We start from the raw sequence: 23771 nt of genomic DNA on the forward strand, positions 1-23771 counted from the left end.
CCTAGTTGGGTCATGAAATGTCTACGTCCTTCCTTCCTTCTCCTTCCTTCCTTTCCATTTTCTCTCCCTCCCTCCCTCTCCATCATTCCTTCTTTCTTTTCTTCCTCCTCTTCACAAACCCCATTTTCTTTTAACACTGATGTTCCCTAGTTGGGTTATGAAACATCTGCAAGAAAAGAACTAAGCTTAGAGAACACTCACAGTCCTGCAGTTTAAAACTGGTGACGTTCCCTAGCTGGGTGATGAAATGTCTGCAAGAATGCAGTCAACCTCAGAGAGCACCAAGGACCCCACAGTCCTTCTTTCCTTCCTTCCTTCCTCTCCCTCCCTCCTTCCCTTTTCTTCCATAAACCTTCATCTCTTTTTTACTCCCTCCCTCCCTCCCCTTCGTTCCTTCTCCTTTCTCTTCTTCCTCCTCTCTGCAAACCCCACTCTCTTTTAACGCTGATGTTTATTTTATTCATTCATTTTGTCCAATACACAATAATACACAACGAAGGTTATAGAGGATAGAGTAGAGAAGAAATACGAGATATGGGAGAGACTATAGGACAGGGGACGGAGGGCACTCTAGTGCGCTTATGTACGCCCCTTACTGACCTCTTAGGAATCTGGAGAGGTCAACCGTGGATAGTCTAAGGGTAAAGTGTTGGGGGTTAGGGGATGATACTACAGAGTCCGGTAATGAGTTCCACGCTTCAACAACCTGATTACTAAAGTCATGTTTTTTAGTCAAGTTTGGAACGGTTAATATTAAGCTTGAATCTGTTGTGTGCTCTTGTGTTGTTGTGGTTGAAGCTGAAGTAGTCTTTGACAGGCAGCACGTTGCAGCGTATGATCTTGTGGGCAATACTTAGATCATGCTTAAGGCGTTGTAGTTCTAAGCTTTCAAGACCCAGGATTGAAAGTCTAGTCTCGTAGGGTCTTCTGTTTCGAGTGGAGGAGTGAAGGGCTCTTCTGGTGAAGGATCTTTGGACATTTTCAAGGGTGCTGATGTCTGAGATGCGATATGGGTTCCAAACAGATGAGCTGTATTCGAGGATGGGTCTGGCAAAAGTTTTGTAAGCTCACACTACTTACCAAAGCTTACAAAACTTTTGCCAGACCCATCCTCGAATACAGCTCATCTGTTTGGAACCCATATCGCATCTCAGACATTAACTCCCTCGAAAATGTCCAAAGATACTTCACCAGAAGAGCCCTTCAGTCCTCTACCCGAAACAGAAGACCCTACAAGACTAGACTTACAATCCTGGATCTTGAAAGCTTAGGACTAAGATGCCTTAAACAAGATCATATCCTGCAACCCCCTTAGTTCTAAACTTTCTAGGCCCAGGATTGAGAGTCTAGTCTCGTAGGGAATTCTGTTTCGGGTGGAGGAGTGAAGGGCTCTTCTGGTGAAGGATCTTTGGACATGTTCCCTAGCTGGGTCATTGAACATCTGCAAGAACGCAACGAAGCTCAGAGCGCACCAAGGAGCCCCGGTTCCAACCACAAGAGGTGCAAATATCCTCCTTTGTTAGAGGCAAAAAGTGCCCCTTGGAGGCTGGGAGGAGAACAATGCCTTGGACGTTTCCCCTTCTCCAATGACGGCTTGTTTTTGTCCTGCCTGATCCCCCTCATCTTCTCCACCCTCCCCTCCCTCCTTTCACAGGTAGCGGCATCCTCCCTGCATCCCCCGCCCCCACCAGGCACTCAAGTGAGCTCAGGTGCTTATGGGCTTGATGACACAACCCTCCAGGGAGGCCATTGAGCCTCCGGCTACCCAAGCCGGCCTGGAAAGCGATCTCTGCTTCCCACGCAGCCAGGGAGAGCTCCCTGCCAAAGGCCAGGCCCTTCTGCGCGGCGGAGCTGGAGACAGCAAGGGGGAAGAGGCTGGGGGGGACAGGGGGAGGGGAAGGAGACCTGGCCATTCATGCAATGCCCCCACCCCACCCCACAAAAACCACGGTGGCTCCGTTTCCCGGAGGATGCACCCAAAAGAGACTGGGCTGATGGCAAGAGAAAGGAACAGAAACGGGTTTTGTAGGTCAGCTCTGTCCTTTGGTGGCGAATGGAACGGGACAGGTGGCGGGAGAAGCGGAAGGCGGAGAGAGAGAGAGATGGGGGGAGAAAGGAAGGGAGGAAAGAAAAGGGAAAGATAAATAAATGAATAACTCAATAAAAAGTGAAGAAGAAAGGAAAAACGAAAGAAAAAAGAAGGAAAGAGAAAAAGGAAGGGAGGAGATAGGAAGGGAGGGGAAAAAAGGGAAAGGGAAATGAAAGAAAGAGAAAGAAGGAGGTGTAAGAAGGAAGGAGAGGAAGGAAGAAGATGGGTGAATGAAGGAGAGAGAGGAAGGGAGGGAGGTGAGAGAGAGGGGAGGAAAGAAAGAAAGAAAGAAAGGGAGGGAGGAAAGAAAGAAAGAAAGGAAGAAAGGAAGGAGATAGGAAAGGAGGAAAGACAGGGAAAAGATAGATAGATAGATAGATAGATAGATAGATAGATAGATAGATAGATAGATAGATAGAGGTAAGAAGTAAGCAGAGAGAGGAAGAAAGAAAACGGAAGAGGCAAGGAAAAAGAGGAAGAGAGTGAGGAAAGAGAGAGAGAAAGAAAGGAAGGAAGGATGGAAGGAAGGAACGAACAAACAAACAAACAAACCCTGGCTTACCAAGAACAAGTAAAAGGTTCCAACCATGGCCCAGGATCTCTCCCTCGTGCCCCCCCCAGTCCCGGCTGACCGTTCCCTGCCCCCCTCTCACCTGTTGAGCGCCATGGTGACCGTAGCGCCTTGCTGCATCTCCTGCGAGGCGGCTACGGCAGCTTCGGCGAGGGAGGCCACAGCCTGCGTGGCTTCGGAGGCCTGGGTGGTCTGGATGGTCATCTCGCCCCCTTGTAGCGTCGCCCAGTTCTGCTCCACCTGGAGGGATGGAGAAGACGAGAGACCCCGTCACAGGACGCCTCGACTTACGGCCAGCCGCTTAGCAAACAGTCAAAGTTACGACGGGTCCTCAAAAGGTACGGCCCTCGATTTACGACAGTTGGTCCAGTGACAGCCCCGAAGAAAGCCACTTACGACCGGTTTTTGCACTTACGACCACTGCAGCCTCCCTAGAAGCTTGGCCCCTGTGAGGGTGGCAGTGTCCTGTGGTCAAGCCATCCCCTTTGGCGACACGCCGACCAGTGAAGTCAACGCGGAAACCAGGTTCACTTATCAACCCCGTCACTAACTTGACCACCGATGCGATCCGCTTAACAACGGTGGCCAGGGAGGTCGTAAAACTGAGCAATTTCTCGCTTAGCGACGTAAATATTGGGCTCAATTTTTGTGGCCGCAAGCCAACCCTTCCTGCGGTCACATGACCAGTATTGGGTTCCTAGCGGGAGGCGTTCCGTTAGGGAAAATGGAGCTGCGCACAAAGCTCCATGTGGCCAGTGGATGGGAGCATGCACCAAATTTGGCTTCTGCACATGCGCGGGAAGCCAAATCTTGTGCGAGGAGGCTCATGCGCGAGAGATTTTGCCGATTTTTGGCGGGTCCATCTCGTCTGCCCTTATTCTATTTCCTGTATTTAATCTTAGGGTTTTTATTAATATTGATTGTTTCTTCGTTGCTTATTTGACCCGTATGACAATCGTTAAGTATTGTACCACATGATTCTTCACAAATGTGCATTTTTCTTTTATGTACATTGAGAGCATCTGCACCAAGACAAATTCCTTGTGTGTCCAATCACACTTGGCCAATAAAATTCTATTCTATTCTATTCTCAAACTGCCCAAGGAGCTGCTGATACAGTTCTACAGAGGAATCACTGAGTCTGTCATCTGCACCTCTGTAACTGTCTGGTTCGGTTCTGCAACCCAACAGGACCGACACAGACTTCAGAGGAGAATCAGAACTTCAGAAAAAACAATGGCTGCCCACCTGCCTTCCATTGAGGACCTGCATACTGCACGAGTCAAAAAGAGGGCGGAGAAAACATTGACTGACCCCTCGCATCCTGGACACAAATTGTTTCAACTCCTACCCTCAAAACGTCGCTACAGAGCCCTGCACACCAAGACAACTAGACACAAGAAGAGTTTTTTTCCGAACGCCATCACTCTGCTAAACAAATAATTCCCTCAACACTGTCAGACTTTCTACTAAATCTGCACTTCTATTCTACTAGTTTTTCTCATCATTCCTATCACCCAGTTCCTCCCATGTTGACTGTATGACTGTAACTTGTTGCTTATATCCTAAGATTTTTATTAATATTGTTTCTTCATTGCTTATTTGACCCCTATGACAATCATTAAGTGTTGTACCACATGATTCTTGACAAATGTATATTTTATTTTATGTACGCTGAGAGCATCTGCACCAAGACAAATTCCTTGTGTGTCCAATCACACGGCCAATAAAATTCTATTCTATTCTATTCTATTCTATATTATTATTATTATTATTATTATTATTATTATTATTATTATTATTATTATTATATGGATAAAATTGAACGGTTCCAAAGATGGGCTACAAAAATGGGGGAAGGCCTTAAGCATAAAGCTTTGCCCAGACAATGGAGGCTTGTCTTCTTGAGCGACGTTTTCAAGGGCGGAATCAGGAGCGCATGCACACAAACAACCCACCATTTATTTTCGGATGGCAATATGTTTTTCTCGGGGGAACAAAGCCGTTTTGTGCTGCCCTCTGTGGCTCTGAGAATCCTACACCTTTGGGGCAGGGAGGGTGTGTGTGTGTGTTTGAGGCTGCTACAAAGGCCTGGAGACCAAGGCGGGGCGAGGGGGGGGGAGCAAGATTTAAAATAAAAGGTGGTGGTGGTGGTGGGTGACCTCTCTCTCCCTTTCTCCGCTTTAACAGACCGTGATCGGATTCCCAAACCGGCTCGTTCAGTCCGGCGTTCCTTCATCCTGTGGCCTGGAGGCCGTGGATTCAGCTCGGTGGAAATGAACCCGGCAAAGACGGGCGATCCTCGACTTACGCCGGGAGGAACGGAGGCCCGGTCGCTAAGCGAGTCGCCGTGTGACCGTGCCCCGATTTTGCACCCTTTTTTCAAGCAGTTGGTCGTTGTGGTCTCCTGGCTTCATCCCAACTTGAAATGAAGATAGAAGTGCAAGCGGTTCTCGACTTAACAACCGCAATTGTTATTTGTTTTATGGCAAGCATGCAAATGTATAAGATTTTTATATAGAGTGGTACCTCGTCTTACGAATGCCTAATCTAACGAACTTTTTGCGATACGAACCCGGATTTTTTTGCCTCTTCTTCCGAACTATTTTTACCTTATGAACCTAAGCAGCCGCCGCTGGGAAACCCCACCTCCGGACATCCGTTGCCAGCAAAGCGCCCGTTTTTCCACTGCTGGGATTCCCCTGAGGTTCCCCTCGCTGGGAAACCCCACCTCCGGATTTCCGTGTTTTTGTAATGCTGTGATTTCCCTGAGGCTCCCTTCGCTGGGATTCCCTTCATTTTTGCTGGCACTGCTTTGAATCCCAGCGAGGGATTCGCAGCATCGCAAAAACACAGAAGTCCAGAGGTGGGGTTTCCCAGGGAGGGGAGCCTCAGGGGAATCCCAGCAGCATCGCAAAAACAGGCGCTTCGGCTGGCAGCGGAAGTCCGGAGGCGGGGATTCCCAGCGGCGTTAGGCAAAAGGGGTGAGTTTTGGGCTTGCACACATTATTCGCTTTTCCATTGATTCCTATGGGAGAGATTGTTTCATCTTACGAACTTTTCAACTTACGAACCTTGTCCGGGAACCAATTAAGTCCCTAAGACAAGACATCACTGTATTCAAATATGTAAAATACCATATTTTTCAGTGTATAAGATGCACCTTTTTCCTCCCTAAAAAAGGCTGATAATTAGGACGTGTCTTATACTCTGAATGTAGCTCCCCACCTCTAACTAGCTGCTAACCATCTTCCCAGCTCTTCCTTTGCAGGCTCTTTCATTGTTACTCTCTGTGAGAAATGTTTTCCAAGCCCTAAATCTGTGCAGGGTTTGTTTCATTACTCTAACTTGCTCCGAGTAAGTTTCTTACCAGCCCTAACCAGGTGCTAACGATGTTCCCAGCTCTTACCAGTTTGCAAGCTCTTTCATTGTTACTCTCTGCAAAGAAGAATGTTCTCCAAGCCCTAAGTCTTTGCAGGGTTTTTCCATTGCTCTACTTGCTCCGAATGTTTCTTTCCAGGTGCTAATAATATTCTCAGCTCTTACTGGCTTGCAAGCTCTTTCATTGTTACTCTCTCCGAATAGTTTTTTTTTTTAAACTCTTAACCAGGGGATAAAATAATGTGCTGAACCTGACCAGACTAAGCTAGCCAGATGAATACCCGCTAAGTAGATTTTTCCCCTATTTTCCTTCCCAAAAACTAAGATGTCTCTTATACTCCGAAAAATACGGTAGGTTATTTATTGGGTGTAGAAACTGAGGGTGAACAGGATGATTGAAGTGTATGTTGGATATGTAAATATTTGTGTGGCTATAATGTTATATGTACTTATGTTTTTGTTGGTTTTATTGCTTGTTTGTTTGTCCTTTTTATATATAAGATTTTTTTTAAGAGGAAAGCAGAAATGAGGACGGGGGGGGTTTCTGTAAAGGGAGCCCTTACCTCTCCATCGGTCACTGCGGAGTAGTTCACCTGGGCCACCGTCACCGTGGTGGGCAATTCAGAGGCGTCGGCGAGGGTGGCTACTGTGGCTCCGGTCCCAACCTGCAAAGACACCCCAAAGTCACCACCAGGCTTTCCCTCCCGAGGGTCTCAGGGAACCTTGGGGGCCCCTGTGCCGACCCCTTCACACAGTCACAAAGCCAGGGGGCACAATCCACCGGAGGAAGGGAGGAGGCTGGTTGGGAAGGGCAGAGCCACACAGACAGCGTGACATTGGGCCAAGGACCTCATGAAGAGGAAGAGGAAGAAGGGAGGGAGGAAAGGAGAAAGAGAGAGAGAGAAAAAAGAATAGGATGGAAAGAAGGAAGCTGGTGGGACAGAGAAAGTGAGGAAGATATGGGAAGGAAGGAAGGAAGGAAGGAAGGAAGGAAAGAAAGAACGAAAAGGATGGAGGGACGGGGGGAGGGGAAAAGGGAGGAAGATGGGTAAGGAAGGAAAGAAAAGGAGAGAGAGAAAAAAGAATATGATGGAAAGAAGGAAGCTGGAGGGACAAAGAAAGTGAGGAAGATATGGGAAGGAAGGAAGGAAGGAAGGAAAGAAAAGGACAGAGGGAGGGAAGGAGGGGAAAAGGGAGGAAGATGGGTAAGGAAGGAAAGAAAAGGAGAGAGAGAAAAAAGAATATGATGGAAAGAAGGAAGCTGGAGGGACAAAGAAAGTGAGGAAGATATGGGAAGGAAGGAAGGAAGGAAGGAAGGAAAGAAAAGGACAGAGGGAGGGAAGGAGGGAAAAAGGGAGGAAGATGGGTAAGGAAGGAAAGAAAAGGAGAGAGAGAAAAAAGAATATGATGGAAAGAAGGAAGCTGGAGGGACAGAGAAAGTGAGGAAGATATGGGAAGGAAGGAAGGAAGGAAGGAAAGAAAGAAAGAAAGAACGAAAAGGATGGAGGGACGGGGGGAGGGGAAAAGGGAGGAAGATGGGTAAGGAAGGAAAGAAAAGGAGAGAGGGAAAGTAGAAAGGAAGGAGGGGGAGATGAGTGAAGGAAGAAAGGATGGAAGGAAAATGGAGGGAGGAGGAGGAAGAGGAAGAAAGCAAGGGAGGAAGAAAGGAAAAGGAGGGAAGGTAAGAAGGAAGGAAGAAGGGAAGGAAATGAGAGAAGGAAGAAAGGATGGAAGGAAAATGGAGGGAGGAGGAGGAAGAGGAAGAAAGCAAGGGAAGAAGGAAGGAAAAGGAGGGAAGGTAAGAAGGAAGGAAGAAGGGAAGGAGATGAGAGAAGGAAGAAAGGATGGAAGGAAAATGGAGGGAGGAGGAGGAAGAGGAAGAAAGCAAGGGAAGAAGGAAGGAAAAGGAGGGAAGGTAAGAAGGAAGGAAGAAGGGAAGGAGATGAGAGAAGGAAGAAAGGATGGAAGGAAGATGGAGGGAGGGAGGAAGAGGAAGGAATGAAGAAAGGAAAGAAGGGAAGGAAATTACAGCCCAACCAATCTTTCCTTTTTCTGTGTGATCACATACACTTTATACTTCATTAGTATAGAATCCTACAATAATGCTTTCTTTGTTTTAAAAAACTCCCAAATGTGAACTGCCCCATCCTGTTTCCACCCCCAGCTTTCCAGGGAAAAGATCTCTTTCCTTGGTCCTTCAGGAGATCCGGAATCTGCCCACTTGCCCAGATCTAAGGGCGGAATCTCACCTTGAAGCCTTTGGGATTAATTGCGAGTTGAGCAGACCCCCAAACCTACTTTCGCTCAGCACGGAGAAACCGCCTTACAGCCTTACAGCCCCAAAGGCCAGGGCCAGGTGGGGCGCAAACTGAATCGCCCTGGGACCCAGTGTTCCCTCTAATTTTTTTTCAGGGTGAGCGGAAAAGTATAGTGTCTGGGCGGCAGTCCCTTTGGCACTGGGCGGCACATAAGTATAAATAAATAAATAAATAAATAAATAAATAAATACATACATAAATACATAAATAACGTAAGTAAGTAAGTAAGTGTGGGTGTGCGCTATCACACATGAGCAAGTTCTTGCATCCATAATTCTATCCTTTCTATGTCTCCCTCCCTCTTTTCTTTCTATCTTTCCCTCCTTCTTTCCTTTCTATCTCTCCCTCCCTCTTTCCTTTCTATCTTTCTTTCCCCCTGCCTTTCTCCAAGCCCTTCCTTTTCCCTCTCCCTAACTACCCCCTTCTCCCTCCTTTCTCTCTCCCTCCCCCTTTCTCTCTCCCTTCCTTCATCTTTCAATCCCTCTCTCTCTCCATCCCCCTTCCTTTCTCTCTTCCTTCCTTCCTCTCTTTTTTGCTCTTTCTCTCTCCCTCCTTCCCCCCTCTCTTTCTCTCTCTCTTGCTTTCTTTCTCGCTTTCTTTCTCATTCACTCTCCCCTCCTTTCTCTCTCTCTCTCTTTCTCTCTCGTTCACCACGCCGGCAACAGAGAGAAAGAGAGAGAGAGAGATGGAGAGAGAGTGGAGGGCGCCGTTGTCTTTGCCTCTGCCCGGCGGCTCTGCAGCGAAGAGGAAGCAGCCGCGCACCGCCTCCCGGGAGCCCAGCTGACTTTTGGAGCCGTTTTGTTTTCGGCCGGACGGAGGCGGCGCGTGGAGGCGAAGACACGGCGCCCGGCCATGCTCCGCCTCCCGGGAGCCCAGCCGACTTTTGGAACCGTTTTGTTTTCAGCTGGGCTCCCGGGAGGCGGAGCGTGGCCGCGCACCATGTCTTCGCCTCCGCGCGCCGCCTCCGTCCGGCCGAAAACAAAACGGCTCCAAAAGTCGGCCGGGCTCCTGGGAGGCAGAGTGTGGGCGGGCACCGTGTCTTCGCCTCCGTGCGGCTCTGCAGCGAAGAGGAAGTAGCCGCGCACCGCCTTCCGGGAGCCCGGCCGACTTTTGGAGCCGTTTTGTTTTCGGCCGGGCGGAGGCGGCGCGCGGAGGCGAAGACACGGCGCCCGGCCATGCTCCGCCTCCCGGTATCCCAGCCGACTTTTGGAGCCCGCTCGCCGCCCGCCCGCCGCGAGGGGGCGGCGACGGGCAGCAAGCGGGCCGGCGGCCAGGTGTTTGGGGGGCAGCCAGGGCGCGCTCCCCAAATCTCCCTGCCAGCCCACCCGCCCGGAACATTCAAAATAAGAAAACCCTTCGCCTTCGCTCTTACTTTGAATGTTCCGGGCGGGCGCGCAGGCAGGGAGATGGGAAGAGCGCGCGCCGGCCCGCGCACCCGCCAGCCTCCGGAGAACGCCTGCCCGCGCGGCCGAGGAAAAGGGTGCGTGGGGGGGTATTTTGGAGCGCGTGCGCGCTCACGTACGCAGCTTACAGGGAACGGTGCTGGGACCATCACCTGGATGAGGGAGACGGTGCCGTCAGGATTGCTGAAGGTCTGGACCATCGTCTGGGAGGGCACCAGGTGGGCGATACTGTGCGTGGTGGTCAAGGACTGGGTCTGCTGGTCTTCAAAAGCGTACAGCAGATCCTCCCGGCCGTGCTGCTTGTAACAGTTTTTCACAATCGTCCGCAGCGCTTGTGTCCAAGATACCTGAGGCCAGGTGAGAGAGAGAGAGAGAAGGAAAGGTCAGTGGAGGGGCCTGAAAGAGGCAGCTCACTGCTAGATCCAGTTTGGTTTGGTTCTGCAGCCGAAACAAGACCGACACAGGCTTCAGACGAGAATCAAAATTGCAGGAAAAACAATGGCTGCCCACCTGCCTTCCGTTGAGGACTTGTAGACTGCACGAGTCAAAAAGAGGGCGGGGAAAATACAGTATTGACTGACCCTTCGCATCCTGGACACAAACTCTTTCAACTCCTACCCTCAAAACTTCGCTACAGAGCCCTGCACACCAAGGCAACTAGACAACAAGAACAGGTTTTTTTCCTGAATGCCATCACTCTGCTAAATAATTCCCTCACCACTGTCAAACTATTCACTAAGTCTGCACTACTATTACTACTAGTTTTTTCTCATCGTTCCTATCACCAGAAATCAGCTGGCCGGCAACACACATGCATGTTGGAGCTGAGCGAGGGCAATGGCTCACGTGCCCTATCTATCTATCTATCTATCTATCTATCTATCTATCTATCTATCTATCTATCTATCTATCTATCTATCTATCTATCTATCTTCTAATCTAATCTATCTATCTATCTATCTATCTTCTAATCTAATCTATCTATCTATCTATCTATCTTCTAATCTAATCTATCTATCTATCTATCTATCTATCTATCTTCTAATCTAATCTATCTATCTATCTATCTATCTATCTATCTATCTTCTAATCTAATCTAATCTATCTATCTATCTATCTATCTATCTATCTTCTAATCTAATCTAATCTATCTATCTATCTTCTAATCTAATCTAATCTAATCTAATCTAATCTAATCTATCTATCTATCTATCTATCTATCTATCTATCTATCTATCTATCTATCTATCTATCTATTGGATTTGTATGCCGCCCTTCTCCATGGACTCGGGGCGGCTAACAACAGTGATAAAACAACATGTGACAATCCAATAGTAAAACAATTAAAACCCCTTATTATAAAACCAAACATACATACAAAACATACCATGCATAAATTGTAAAGGCCTAAGGGGGAAATAATCTCAATTCCCCCATGCCTGGCGGCGGGTTTTAAGAAGCTTACGAAAGGTTAGGAGGGTGGGGGCAATTCTAATCTCTGGGGGGGTGTTGGTTCCAGAGGGCCGGGGCCGCCACAGAGAAGGCTCTTCCCCTGGGCCCCGCCAAACGACATTGTTTAGTTGACGGGACCCGGAGAAGGCCCACTCTGTGGGACTTAACTAGTCGCTGGGATTCGTGCGGCAGAAGGCGGTCCCGGAGATAATCTGGTCCGGTGCCATGAAGGGCTTTATAGGTCATAACCAACACTTTGAATTGTGACCGGAAACTGATCGGCAACCAATGCAGACTGCAGAGTGTTGTGTAACATGGGCATATTTGGGGAAACTATGGTAGGATCTCCTGATATGTGGGGTAAAATTCCAGCGTTTTCGTCATGTCTCCTGAGTGACTTTTGTTCTCACCTGTACTGTGTCATTTCATCAAGCCCCAAAGTTTCTAGCCCTCACTGTGTGCCAAACCTGAGAAAAGCCCGTTGCTAACAGAAGAACATAAGAATGTAAGAAGAGCCCTGCTGAATGGAGCCAAAGCCCATCGAGTCCAGCATTCTGCGTCCACCAATTGTCCATGGGGATCTTGAGCAGAAAGAGAAGGCAAGACCCTCCCTTTCCCTTGACCCCCAACAAATGGGACCCAAGGGAACCCTCCTGCCTCAACCAACATAGAGGCGACACATGGACGTCCATTTCAATCACCACCTATGATACATTTGCCAGCCATGAATCTGTCTCATCCTGCCTTGAAGTTATCACTATTTAGAAGGAAGAAGGCGTTCCAGACTTACCCTCTGTTTTTGCTCCTCTGTCCGGACATCGCTTCGGACATTAGCCCAGGGAATGTCTTCTGGCCACCAAATGGGTTTGCAGCTCTCTTTCCCCCAGCCTGGCTTCCCACGACCCGTGGAGTATTTCAACATTTCAGGGATGAAAGCCCTCAGCTGGGCCTGTGGCATTAATAATAATAATAATAATAATCATAATCATAATAATAATAATATATTAGATTTGTATGCCGCCCCTCTCCGAAGACTTGGGGCGGCTCATAACAATAAAACAATGTTACAATGGAAACAAATCTAATATTAAAAAACAGTTAAAAACCCATCATTTAAAAAACCATGCAACACACGCATACCATACATAAAATGTAAAAGCCTGGGAGAGATATCTCAATTCCCCCATGCCTGGCGATACAGGTGGGTCTTAAGTAATTTGCGAAAGACAAGGAGGGTAGGGGCAATTCTAATCTCTGGGGGGAGTTGATTCCAGAGGGCCGGGGCCGCCACAGAGAAGGCTCTTCCCCTGGGGCCCACCAAACAATATTGTTTAGTCGACGGGACCCGGAGAAGGCCAACTCTGTGGGACCTTATCGGCCGCTGGGATTCGTGCAGTAGAAGGCGGTCCCGGAGGTATTCTGGTCCGATGCCATGTAGGGCGTTAAAGGTCAACACTTTGAATTGTGACCGGAAACTGATCGGCAGCAAGTGCAGGCCACGGAGTGTTGGAGAAACGTGGGCGAATCTGGGAAGCCCCACGATAATAACAATAACAATTTATTTAAAAACCTAGAAGATTGACAGCAGAAAAATGATCCATCTCTGCCCTTATACTATTTCCTGTATTTTATCTTAAGGGTGGATCTATGTTTATCCATTCAGTGACTGTGGATTTACCAACCACGGCTGCTGGAAGTTTGTGCCAAGCATCTACTCCTCTTTCAGTCAAATAATATTTTCTCATGTTGCTTATGATCTTTCCCCCAACTAACCTCAGATTGTGCCCCCTTGTTCTTGTGTTCACTTTCCTATTAAAAACACTTCCCTCCTGAACCTTATTTAACCCTTTAACATATTTAAATATTTTGATCATGTCCCCCCTTTCTATTCTGTCCTCCAAACTATACAGATGGAGTTCATGAAGTCTTTCCTGATCAGTTTTAGGCTTTCTTCCCTCCGTCCCATAATATAGCTACAACTAGACACAAGAACATTTTTTTTCCGAACACCATCACTCTACTAAACAAATAATTCTCTCAACACTGTCAGACTTTCTACTAAATCTGCACTTGTATTCTACTAGTTTTTATCATTCCTATCACCCATTTCCTCCCATGTTGACTGTATGACTGTAACTTGTTGCTTATATCCTAAGATTTTTATTAATATTACTTTTTCATTGCTTATTTGACCCCTATGACAATCATTAAGTGTTGTACCACATGATTCTTGACAAATGTATATCTTATTTTATGGACGCTGAGAGCATCTGCACCAAGACAAATTCCTTGTGTGTCCAATCACACTTGGCCAATAAAATTCTATTCTATTCTATTCTATTGACATTTTGCGAATTGCATTGGAAATTCTTGCCAGATGAACCATGGAGCTTACAAACCTCTTGAATCGTGGACGATGCTGCACAAAATGAAGATTATTATTATTATTTTAACCCATGGGGAAATGCTGCAATGTTTAGGGTGTATTTGTCGGCAGATTCTGGCCTCTGAGAGTTGCATCATCCTCTATAGCAGTGTTTCCCAAACCTTGGCAACTTGAAGATATCTGGACTTCAACTCCCAGAATTCCCCAGCCAGCATTCGCTGGCTGGGGAATTCTGGGAATTGAAGTCCAGATATCTCCAAGCTGCCAAGTTTGGGAAACACTACTCTATAGGACTCTACGGTGTTCTTTTCTTTCAATGCAGAAACACATGTCACTTATCTCTATGTGCCTGTCGATGGCTGATTTGTCTGATCGCCAGGAATTCTCTAACATTTTTCGACCTGGCTCGGTCTACGATGCTCCTATTTATGCCGCCAGCCTTGGGGTGCCAAGACCCTGGCCTCTGGCCAACGAGCATGTGATATGTTTGTGGTCTAAATCTGAATGGTCTTTTTATGTTTCAAGCTTTTTGGAATGGTTTTAGATTAGTTATTTATATTAATTGGATTTCAAATGTTTTATTGTGCACTGCTCAAAAAAATAAAGGGAACACTCAAATAACACATCCCAGATTGACCAACCACGTCTGCTGGAAGTTTGTTCCAGGCATCTACTCCTCTTTCAGTCAAATAATATTTTCTCATGTTGCTTCTGATCTTTCCCCCAACTAACTTCAGATTGTGTCCCCTTGTTCTTGGGTTCACTTTCCTATTAAAAACACTTCTCCTCCTGAACCTTATGAATGAATGAAATATTCTCATTGAATACTTTGTTCTGTACAAAGGTGAAGGCGCACAACAGCCGGTGAAATTGACTGTCAATCAGTGTTGCTTCCCAAGTGGACACTTTGATTGCACAGAAATTTGATTTACTTGGAGTTATATTCTGTTGTTAAAGTGTTCCCTTTATTTTTTTGTTGAGCAGTATATATTGTTTTTTGATATGATTCTTGAGAAATCTATATTTTATTTTATGTACGCTGAGCATCTGCACCAAAGACAAATTCCTTGTGTGTCCAATCACACTTGGGCAATAAAGAATTCTACTCCTATTCTATTCTATTCTATTCTATCCAACTGCTCAAAAGGCTGCCTATCTTTGATTCAAAGACTGCAATGCCAACCTTCTCTTAAATGGAAGAACGATTCTCTCTCTCTCTACCCCCCACATATGAAATCAAGAGATATTCAGAAAATAGTATAAGGGCAGACTAGATGGACCATGAGGTCTTTTTCTGCCGTCAGACTTCTAGGTTTCTCTGTTTCTATTCAGGTTTTCTTAATCATTCCATAAAGAGGTATAACAGCTATGGCAATATTCACATTGCAGCGCCCCCTAGTGTCTAGTGTCAATGATTTCGTTGTGGTTTAAAGAAGCTTATTTGTAAGCTTGTTTTTTTAAAAAAAATAATGGTTAATTCAGAAAAAGTGCTGCACAACTCTGGATTAGTTTGGTAGGTTATAGACTAGTTTTACTCAGGCTTTGGATCTTGAAGAGGGGTGGGTTTCAACTCCCAGAATTCCCCAGCCGGCAGGTCGAGTCCACATATCTTAAAAGTACCTTTAGAAGGAAATATTGGTAGCTCAGGGTTGAGCTGTGTGGGTCCTTGGTGCTGTCAGAGCTCGGTGGCTTTTTTTGAATAGCATTATCATTATCATTTAGGCTTATATACTGCTTCATCGTGCTTTTACAGCCCTCTCTAAGTAGCTTACAGCGTCAGCATATTGCCTCCAACAATCTGGGTCCACATTTATTATTATTATTATTATTATTATTATTATTATTATTAATAATTATTATTTAGATTTGTATGCCACTCCTCTCTGTAGACTCGGAAAGATGGAAGGCTGAGTCAATGGAAGGAAGGAAGGAAGGAAGGAAGGAAAAAAAACCAAGGAAGGAAGGAAGATAAGACATATACTGCTTCCCAGTGCTTTTAAAGCCCTCTATAAGCGGTCAGCATATTGCCTCCAACAATCTGGGTCCTCATTTGACCCACCTTGGAGGGATGGAAGGTTGAATCAACCGTGAGCCGGTGGTGAGATTTGAACTGCTGAACTTACCAGCTAGCAGTACGCAGAAGTAGCCTGCAGTGCTGCACTCTAACCACTGTGCCACCCTTTCTTTCTTTCTTTCTTTCTTTCTTTCTTTCTTTCCTTCCTTCTTTTCCTTCCTCCATCCCATCCGAGCCTTCCTTCCTTTCTGGAACCAGGGGAGGGTAAAAACACCCTCCCCATCTCCACAGAGGCTCCCTGGAAGCCAAAAACGCCCTCCCAGAGCCTTTGTGTGAGCCAAAAATCAGCTGGCCGGCACACCCATCCCCATTGGAGCTGTTCTAGGGCAACGGCTCAGGTGCCAGCAGATATGGCTCCGCGTACCACCTGCGGCACCTGTGCCATAGGTTCGCCATCACTGGTCTGTGGGGTGCGTGATTTCCCCCCGCTTCCTTCGAGGGAGAAGCCGGCCAAGACAGAGACGGAGAAAGGGGCTCCGGTTGAGAGGCCAGGCCGTCTCACTCCGTAAAAGCTCCATCTGGCTCCTTTGCAAAGTTCTATTTTGAGGTCCCCCCAATGGACTCATTAGAAATGGAGGGTTTTGCGCCAAGTGCGCTGAGCACTTGCCAAGGCGCCTGGGGACGCAATCAACGAGAGCTGCGCACCGCAATCCCGCTCAGGCACGGGAGCCTTAATTGCGAGCAGAACGTGATCAGCCGCGAACGCAATCCCTGCCCTTCCCATGGACTCGTCCCAGCCTCAGTTTCCTGGTTGCCGCCAGTTTCACCGCATACAGGTGGTCCTGGACTTATGGCCACCATGGAGCCCCAGATTCTCATTGCTAAGCGGGACAGTTGTCGAGTGAGGATTGCCCCATTTTACGACCTCTCTTGCCAGACTCGTTACGTGTGAATCACTGCGGATGCTAAGTTAACCACAGGGCTGTGAAGGGAATCTGCCTTCGGACGTTGGGCAATGGAGGTGCATTTATTTATTTAGAAAATTGACATTGCTGCCTGACTCCCATAGGATGATCCAAGGCATCTTACGAGGACAGAGAAACTATGAGTAGGAAGGAAGGAAAGAAAGAGAGAGGAAGGAAGGAAGGAAGGAAGGAAGGAAGGGGAGAAAGGAGAAAGAGGGAGGGAGGGAGAGATGAGGGAAGGAAGGTAGTAAAGAAGGGTGGGAGTGAGGGAAGGGAGGAAGGAAGGAAGGAAGGAGGAGAGAGGGAAGGAAGGAATAGAAGGGAAAGGAGGAAAGGAAGGAAGGAAGAGAAGGTGAGAGAGCGAAGGAAGGAGAGAGGAAGGAAGAAGAAAGAAAGAAGGAGGGAGGGAGGGAGGGAAGGAAGAGAAGGGGAGAGGGGGAAGGAAGGAGAGAGGAAGGAAGAAGAAAAAAAGAAGGAGGGAGGGAAGGAAGGAAGAGAAGAGAAAGGAGGAAAGGAAGGAAGAGAAGGGGAGAGAGGGAAGGAAGGTGGGAGGAAGGGAGGAAAGAAGGAGGGAGGGAAGGAAGGAAGAGAAGAGAAAGGAGGAAAGGAAGGAAGAGAAGGGGAGAGAGGGAAGGAAGGAGGGAGGGAGGAAGAGAAGGAAAGAAGGAAGGAGGGAAGGAAGGAAGAGAAGAGAAAGGGAGAGAGGGAAGGAAGGAGAAAGAAAGAAGGAGGGAGGGAGGAAAGAAGGAGGGAGGGAAGGAAGGAAGAGAAAGGAGGAAAGGAAGGAAGGGGAGAGAGGGAAGGAAGGAGAAAGAAAGAAGGAGGGAGGAAGGAAGGAAGAGAAAGGAGGAAATGAAGGAAAGAAGAGAAGGGGAGAGAGGGAAGGAAGGAGGGAGGGAGGAAAGAAGGAGGGAGGGAAGGAAGGAAGAGAAGAGAAAGGAGGAAAGGAAGGAAGAGAAGGGGAGAGAGGGAAGGAAGGAGAAAGAAAGAAGGAGGGGGGAAGGAAGGAAGGAAGAGAAAGGAGGAAATGAAGGAAAGAAGAGAAGGGGAGAGAGGGAATGAAGGTTGGGAGGGATGGAGGAGAAAGAGTGAGGGATGGAAGGAAGGAAGGAAGGGAAAGGAAGGGTGGGTGGGTGGGAGGGATGGAGGATAAATTTTAAAAATTGTGATGGTTGCAGAGTCCTGAGAAGGTGGAGGCAAAACCCACGGAAGAAACGTTCCGCTTAGCAAGTGGGAATCTGGGGCATCGTAATTCGAGGACTTCCTGCGTTTCAGAAGATCACCGCGATTCTCCCCAGGAGGGGCAGAATTAAGTGGGCCTCCGAGGAGTTGTGAGAAGAGGCAGAGGTCTGTGTGTGTGTTTGTGTGTGTGTGTGTGTGAAGAAACCCTCAATTGGCCAGAGACGTCCAAAGCTCCTTCTTCCCTCTCTTAGCAACCTGCTCCACCGTTTCCACCTCCCTGCGTTGCTCACCTGGGTCATTTTATCCACCGAGACCGGGATCCCGTCGATGGTGAGCGGGGGCAGCTCCGAGTTCACCTCCTGCGGCGCAGGTGCGTGCTCCAGCAGCGCCGACTCCAAATCTTCCAGGATCATGCTCTTGTACTTGCGCACCTGTGGGGAAACCGCAGAGGAGGCCTCGGGGTAAACAAAGGCAAGGAAAAGAGCGTCGGGAGGGAGGGAAACTGCTAAGTAACGGAAACGGGTCGACTCGTGGGGGGGGGGGGAGGAATGCGTCCGTGTTGCCTCCCCAGCAGAGCGAACAGAGCGAGCAAACAACACCGCAGCTGCCCAGGAACAAAAAAACAGCCCCCAAAGGACGGGAAGCGCAGGCCAGCGAGATGATGAAACCGCAAGCAATGCTGCCAGGTTAAGTCGTGGCGGGGTGTGTGTGTGTCCCAGAGAGGTTTTGTCAGGGGAGTGAAGGTCTCTGCCAGGCTGTTGAGACATTCAAGCCCCTCTTGGGAGCTTGAGTTGAAGGGCAGCAATTTGGGGGGATTGGGCAGAATAAAATTATTTATTGGCCGAGCATGACTGGACACACAAGGAAGTTGTCTTTGGTGCAGATGCTCTCTGAATGGAATGGGATGGAAGAGTAGAGTAGAGTAGAGTAGAGTAGAGTAGAACAGAACAGAACAGAACACTTTATTGGCCAAGTGTGACTGGACACACAAGGAAGTTGTCTTTTGTGAAGATGCTCTCAATGTAAATAGAATGGAATGGAATGGAATGGAGTGGAGTGGAAGAGTAGAGTAGAGTAGAGTGGAGCTCTTACTGGCTTGCAAGCTCTTTCATTGTTACTCTCTGCAAAGAATGTTTTCCAAGCTCTAAGTCTTTGAAGAGTTTTTTTATTACTCTAACTTGCTCTGAGTAAGTTTCTTTCCAGCCCTAACCAGGTGCTAGCAATGTTCCCAGCCCTTACCGGCTTGCAAGCTCTTTCACTGTCTCTGCAAAGAAGAATGTTTTCCAAGCCCTAAGTCTTTGCAGCATTTTTTCCATTGCTCTACTTGCTCTGAACGTTTCATTCCAGGTGCCAATGATGTTCCCAGCTCTTACTGGTTTGTAAGTTATGTTATTGTTACTCTCTCCAAATAAAGTTTTTTTTAAAGTCCTAACCAGGAGATAAAATAATGTGCTGAAGCTGACCAGACTAAGGACGCTAGCCAGATGAATACCGGGTAAAAAGATCCCTATTTTCTTCCCCAAAAACTGGAATATAAAACTATATTCCAGTGTGTCTTATACTCCGAAAAATACGGTATCTGGGAGCTTTCTTGTATCTCACCTTTTACCTTTGAGTGAAAATAAAATAACTGCCTGGTTTTCTGAGGTTGGTATTTTGGGAGAGGCAAAGATTTTCTTTGCTAATATAAAGTGGGTTTTGCATTATTCCCCCTCTGCCACTCACCATCGTCTTCTGACAATTCCCAAATTTCTCCAGGGCCTCCTTCCCCTCCCCCCCCCCCCAATTCCAATTCCAGGTTCCCAACTCAGGAGGGGACGAGGAAGGCGCAGAGGAGTCTTACCACGTTCTCCAGCGGTGCTGCCCCGAAGACCTTGAAAACCGGGTTGGGTTTAGAAGGAGAGATGCACAGGACGATGGCTTGCTGACCGACCCGAGTGGTGTATTCATCCAGGGTGGCCCGCAGCTTCCTGGCTCAGAAGGAAAAGAAGAGGGTCAGTTTTCAAAGTTATCCCCCTCCAGGAAAGACAGATCCCATCCTTTCCTCCCGCCCCACCTCCGGCCTCTGGTTTTAACTTTTCCATCACGCCTAAGGGGATGAAGGCCTCCTGTTCCGGGAAATGATAAAGTCGGATAGGGGAATTTTTACATATTTATTTACTAAATCCATATGCCGCCCGTCTCATTGTCAGGTGACACTTGGAAGCTTACAATATGATTTTGAAAAAGAGAGTAAAGGTAAAGTTGCCATTATTTGTACCTCTGACAATCATTAAGTGTTGAACCTCATGATTCTTGACAAATGTCTCTTTTCTTTTATGTCCACTGAGAGCATCTGCACCAATGACAAATTCCTTGTGTGTCCAATCACACTTGGCCAATAAAATAATTCTCTTCTCTTTTCCTCTCTTATTCTATTCTATTCTATTCTATTCTAATTCTATTCCATTCTATTCTATTCATTATATTCTGTTCTGTTCTGTTCTATTCCATTCTAATTCTATTCTATTCCATTCATTCTATTCTGTTCTATTCTATTCTATTTCTATTCTTCCATTCCATTCCACTCTATAGAATTATTATTATTTTATTGGCCAAGTGTGAGATGATAAATTGATGTACAGATTTATTTATTTATTTATTCATTCATTCTTTCATTCATTGGATTTGTATGCCGCCCCTCTCCGTGAAATCGGGGCAGCTAACAACAGTGGTAAAAACAACGTGTGACAATCCAATACTAAAAACAGTTAAAAACCCTTGTTATAAAACCAATCATACATACAAACATACCATGCATAAATTGTAGAAGCCTAGGGGGAAGGAATATCTCAGTTCCCCGATGCCTGACGACAGAGGTGTCGTCTTACGAAAGGCGAGGAGGGTGGGGGCTATTCTAATCTCTGGGGGGAGTTGGTTCCAGAGGGCCAGGGCCACCACAGAGAAGGCTCTTCCCCTGGGTCCCGCCAAACCGCATTGTTTAGTTGACAGGACCCGGAGAAGGCCAACTCAGTGGGACCTAACTGGTCGCTGGGATTCGTGCGGCAGAAGGCGGTCCCGGAGATAATCTGGTCCGGTGCCATGATGGGGGGACTTTATTTTCAAAGTTAAAAGATAAAAAAGATTTGAAAAAGGGAAAAAGTACAAGAAAGAAAGAAGGGGGGTTGGAAAGAAAAGAAAAGCATAAACAGAACCAAGATACGAAAAACAAACACATCAATCCCTTAATACTCTTAACATTTATCGACATTATTTCCATAGCCCGGCACACCGGAGCTCTCTCTCTCTGTCATCTCAGTCCGCCAGAGGACTTGCGAGTGCCAATCTCCTGAGCCCACCACGGGACCCGTCACTAAGACGACCAACTCTGCCAAAGCACCAATGGGGCCACCCCTGGCGATGCCGGGCAAGACTTGGCCACGGGTTGCAACAGCAGGGCGGGAGAAATAAAGCTGAAGGTTGCATCAGAGAAACCCTGGAGAAAAGCGAAGCAACTGGAGTTCAACTTGGTTCTTCTTCTTGGGAAAGGGATCAGAGCACACTCCAAGTCATGCCGCCCTTGCTTCTAGGCTTGTGCAGCAGCATCAGCATCACAACAACAGCAGAGTTCGGAGGGACCTTGGAGGTCTTCTAGTCCATCCCCCTGCTTAGGAAGGAAACCCTACACTACTTCAGGCAAATAGTTATCCAACATCTGCTTAAAAACTCCCAGTGTTGGGGCATTCACAACTTCTGGAGGCAAGCTGTTCCACAGATCAAATTTCTCCTTAGTTCTAAGTTGCTTCTCTCCTTGTTTAGTTTCCACCCATTGCTTCTGAGCATTGGCTCAGACCTTGTCATTCCCAAAGAGAAGAAAGCTTGTGTTGGGTAACCAGCAGGGCACACAAGTGATACAAATGTGTGGTGTTGTTGTTAGTTGTGAAGTCTGACCCATCGTGACACCATAAACAATGTTCCTGCAGGCCTCACTGTCCTCTATCATTCCCCGGAGTCCATTTAAGCTGACGCGGACGGCTTCAATGACTCCGTCCAGCCACCTCATTCTCTGCCATCCCTTTCTTCTTTTGCCCTCAATCATTCCCAGCATTAGGCTCTTCCACCTCCAAAACCCCATGTGGCTTTCGTATCCGGAAAACAACAAAAGAAGGAAGGAAGGAAGGAAGGAAGGAAGGAAGGAAGGAAGGAAGGAAGGAAGGAAGGAAGATATAGACGCACAGTGAGATAGAATGATAGATGAGATAGAGATGGAGGGATATATATATGGACAGTCAAATAGACATATTAAGGGGATGGGTGGAGGTGGGGCATACAGACAGACAGCTAGTTGATTTAATAAATTGGGTGGGTGGATAGATAGATAGATAGATAGATAGATAGATAGATAGATAGATAGATAGATAGATAGATAGATAGATACATAGATAGATACATACATAGATATAGATAGAAAGATAGATAGATAAACAGACAGACAGCAGACAGATAGATATAGACACAGATGATAAATGTATAGATAGATGGTTAGATGGACAGACAGACAGACAGATAGACATGATAGATAGATAGATAGATAGATAGATAGATAGATAGATAGATAGATAGATAGATAGATAGATAGATAGATAGAGTGTGTGTGTGTGTGTGTGTGTGTGTGTGTATCTGTGTGGATGGATGGATGGATGGGCAGCTAGATAAGAGAGGACGAAGGAGAGGGAATCACCTCCAGACTTCACCTCCCAAAGAAGGAGCTAACGGCCTCCATGCTATCGTTTCCTTTAGTCTGGTCTACCATGTAGGGCTGGCGTCCCGACCGGCTCACAGCTCAGCTGCCCTGCTCCGTACACCATACCGCTCAACCCCCGGTCCTTCCCTTGGGCAAAGCCAGGTTAGAGGAAGCTCCACTGGACTCCAGCAAGAGAGGCGGATACCCCTCTGCCTCTCCGGCTGTTTAAGCCTAGCGCTTGGTACCCAACCGGAAGGCCCCATGCAGCCTCCCCCTCCTCCTTACCGTAACAACCGCGTCTGCTGCCTCTTGCGGATGGAGGGGTTGGACTCAAAAACGTGAGGACGCTTCCTTTTCTTACCAGTGGCTACAGCAGCGGCAGCGGCCATTCCCACCGGCCCTGGGGAGAAATAGAGAGATCTGAAAGACCCAAGAGAGAAATGTTGGACCTGTGCTGGGCTGAGGAATTCTGGGAGTTGAAGTCCATAATTTATTTATTTATTGGATTTTTTTGCTGCCCCTCTCCGAGGACTTGGGGCAGCTCACAACATATAAAAAGAAACAATAATATACAGTAGGCTAAATCCAATTAATTAAAACTAAGTAAACTATTATTATTATTATTATTATTATTATTATTATTATTATTATTATTATTAATTGGATTTGTATGCCGCCCCTCTCCGTACACTCGGGGCGGCTAACAACAATGATAAAAACAGCATGTGACAATCCAATACTAAAACAACTAAAAACCCTAATCTATTCTAATCTAATATACTCAATTATGTTAAAAATCAATCATACTCATTCAGACAACATACGTAACGTTTATCGGCCAGGGGGCTAGGGTCTAATGGCTCCCAAGCCTGGCGGCTTAAATGAGTCTTAAGACTCTTGTGAAAGGCAAGGAGGGTGGGGGAAGCGTGAATCTCCGGGGGGAGCTGATTCCAGAGGGCCGGGGCCCCCACAGAGAAGGCTCTTCCCCTAGGCCCCGCCAAGCGACATTGTCTGGTTGACAGGACCTAGAGAAGGCCTCACTAATCGCTGGGAGTCATATGGCAGGCGGTGGTCCCATAGGTAATCTGGCCCAGTGCCAGGTAGGGCTTTATAGGACATCATCATCATCATCATTTATTAGATTTGTATGCAGCCCCTCTCCAAAGACTCACTGAACCAACTAACCAACACTGAATTGAGCCGGGGTGGTGCAGCAGGTAGAGTGCTGTACTGAAGGCCACTGAAGCTGACTTGTAGATCTGAAGGTCAGCGGTTCAAATCTCATCA

At 47.2% G+C, this 23771-nt stretch overlaps 1 protein-coding gene across 2 annotated transcripts in view; it reads right to left on the reverse strand.

Annotated features, from left to right (window-relative positions):
- Window positions 1-23771, reverse strand: part of NRF1 (nuclear respiratory factor 1) — a 49007-nt gene that overhangs the window by 6658 nt on the left and 18578 nt on the right. Inside the window, exons 3-9 of one of the 2 annotated variants that reach the window (XM_070754500.1) lie at window positions 22770-22884; window positions 19605-19731; window positions 18052-18192; window positions 12005-12163; window positions 9915-10109; window positions 6605-6706; window positions 2743-2900 (exon numbers count right to left, since the gene is read on the reverse strand). In XM_070754500.1, coding sequence (XP_070610601.1) covers window positions 2743-2900; window positions 6605-6706; window positions 9915-10109; window positions 12005-12163; window positions 18052-18192; window positions 19605-19731; window positions 22770-22884 — 997 coding nt within the window. Of the gene's footprint in view, window positions 1-2742; window positions 2901-6604; window positions 6707-9890; window positions 10110-12004; window positions 12164-18051; window positions 18193-19604; window positions 19732-22769; window positions 22885-23771 lie in introns of both variants that reach the window. The other variant, XM_070754499.1, reaches the window with a different exon arrangement.

The sequence above is a fragment of the Erythrolamprus reginae genome, chromosome 6, assembly GCF_031021105.1.
Source record: "Erythrolamprus reginae isolate rEryReg1 chromosome 6, rEryReg1.hap1, whole genome shotgun sequence".
In the NCBI taxonomy this organism is placed as follows: domain Eukaryota; kingdom Metazoa; phylum Chordata; class Lepidosauria; order Squamata; family Dipsadidae; genus Erythrolamprus; species Erythrolamprus reginae.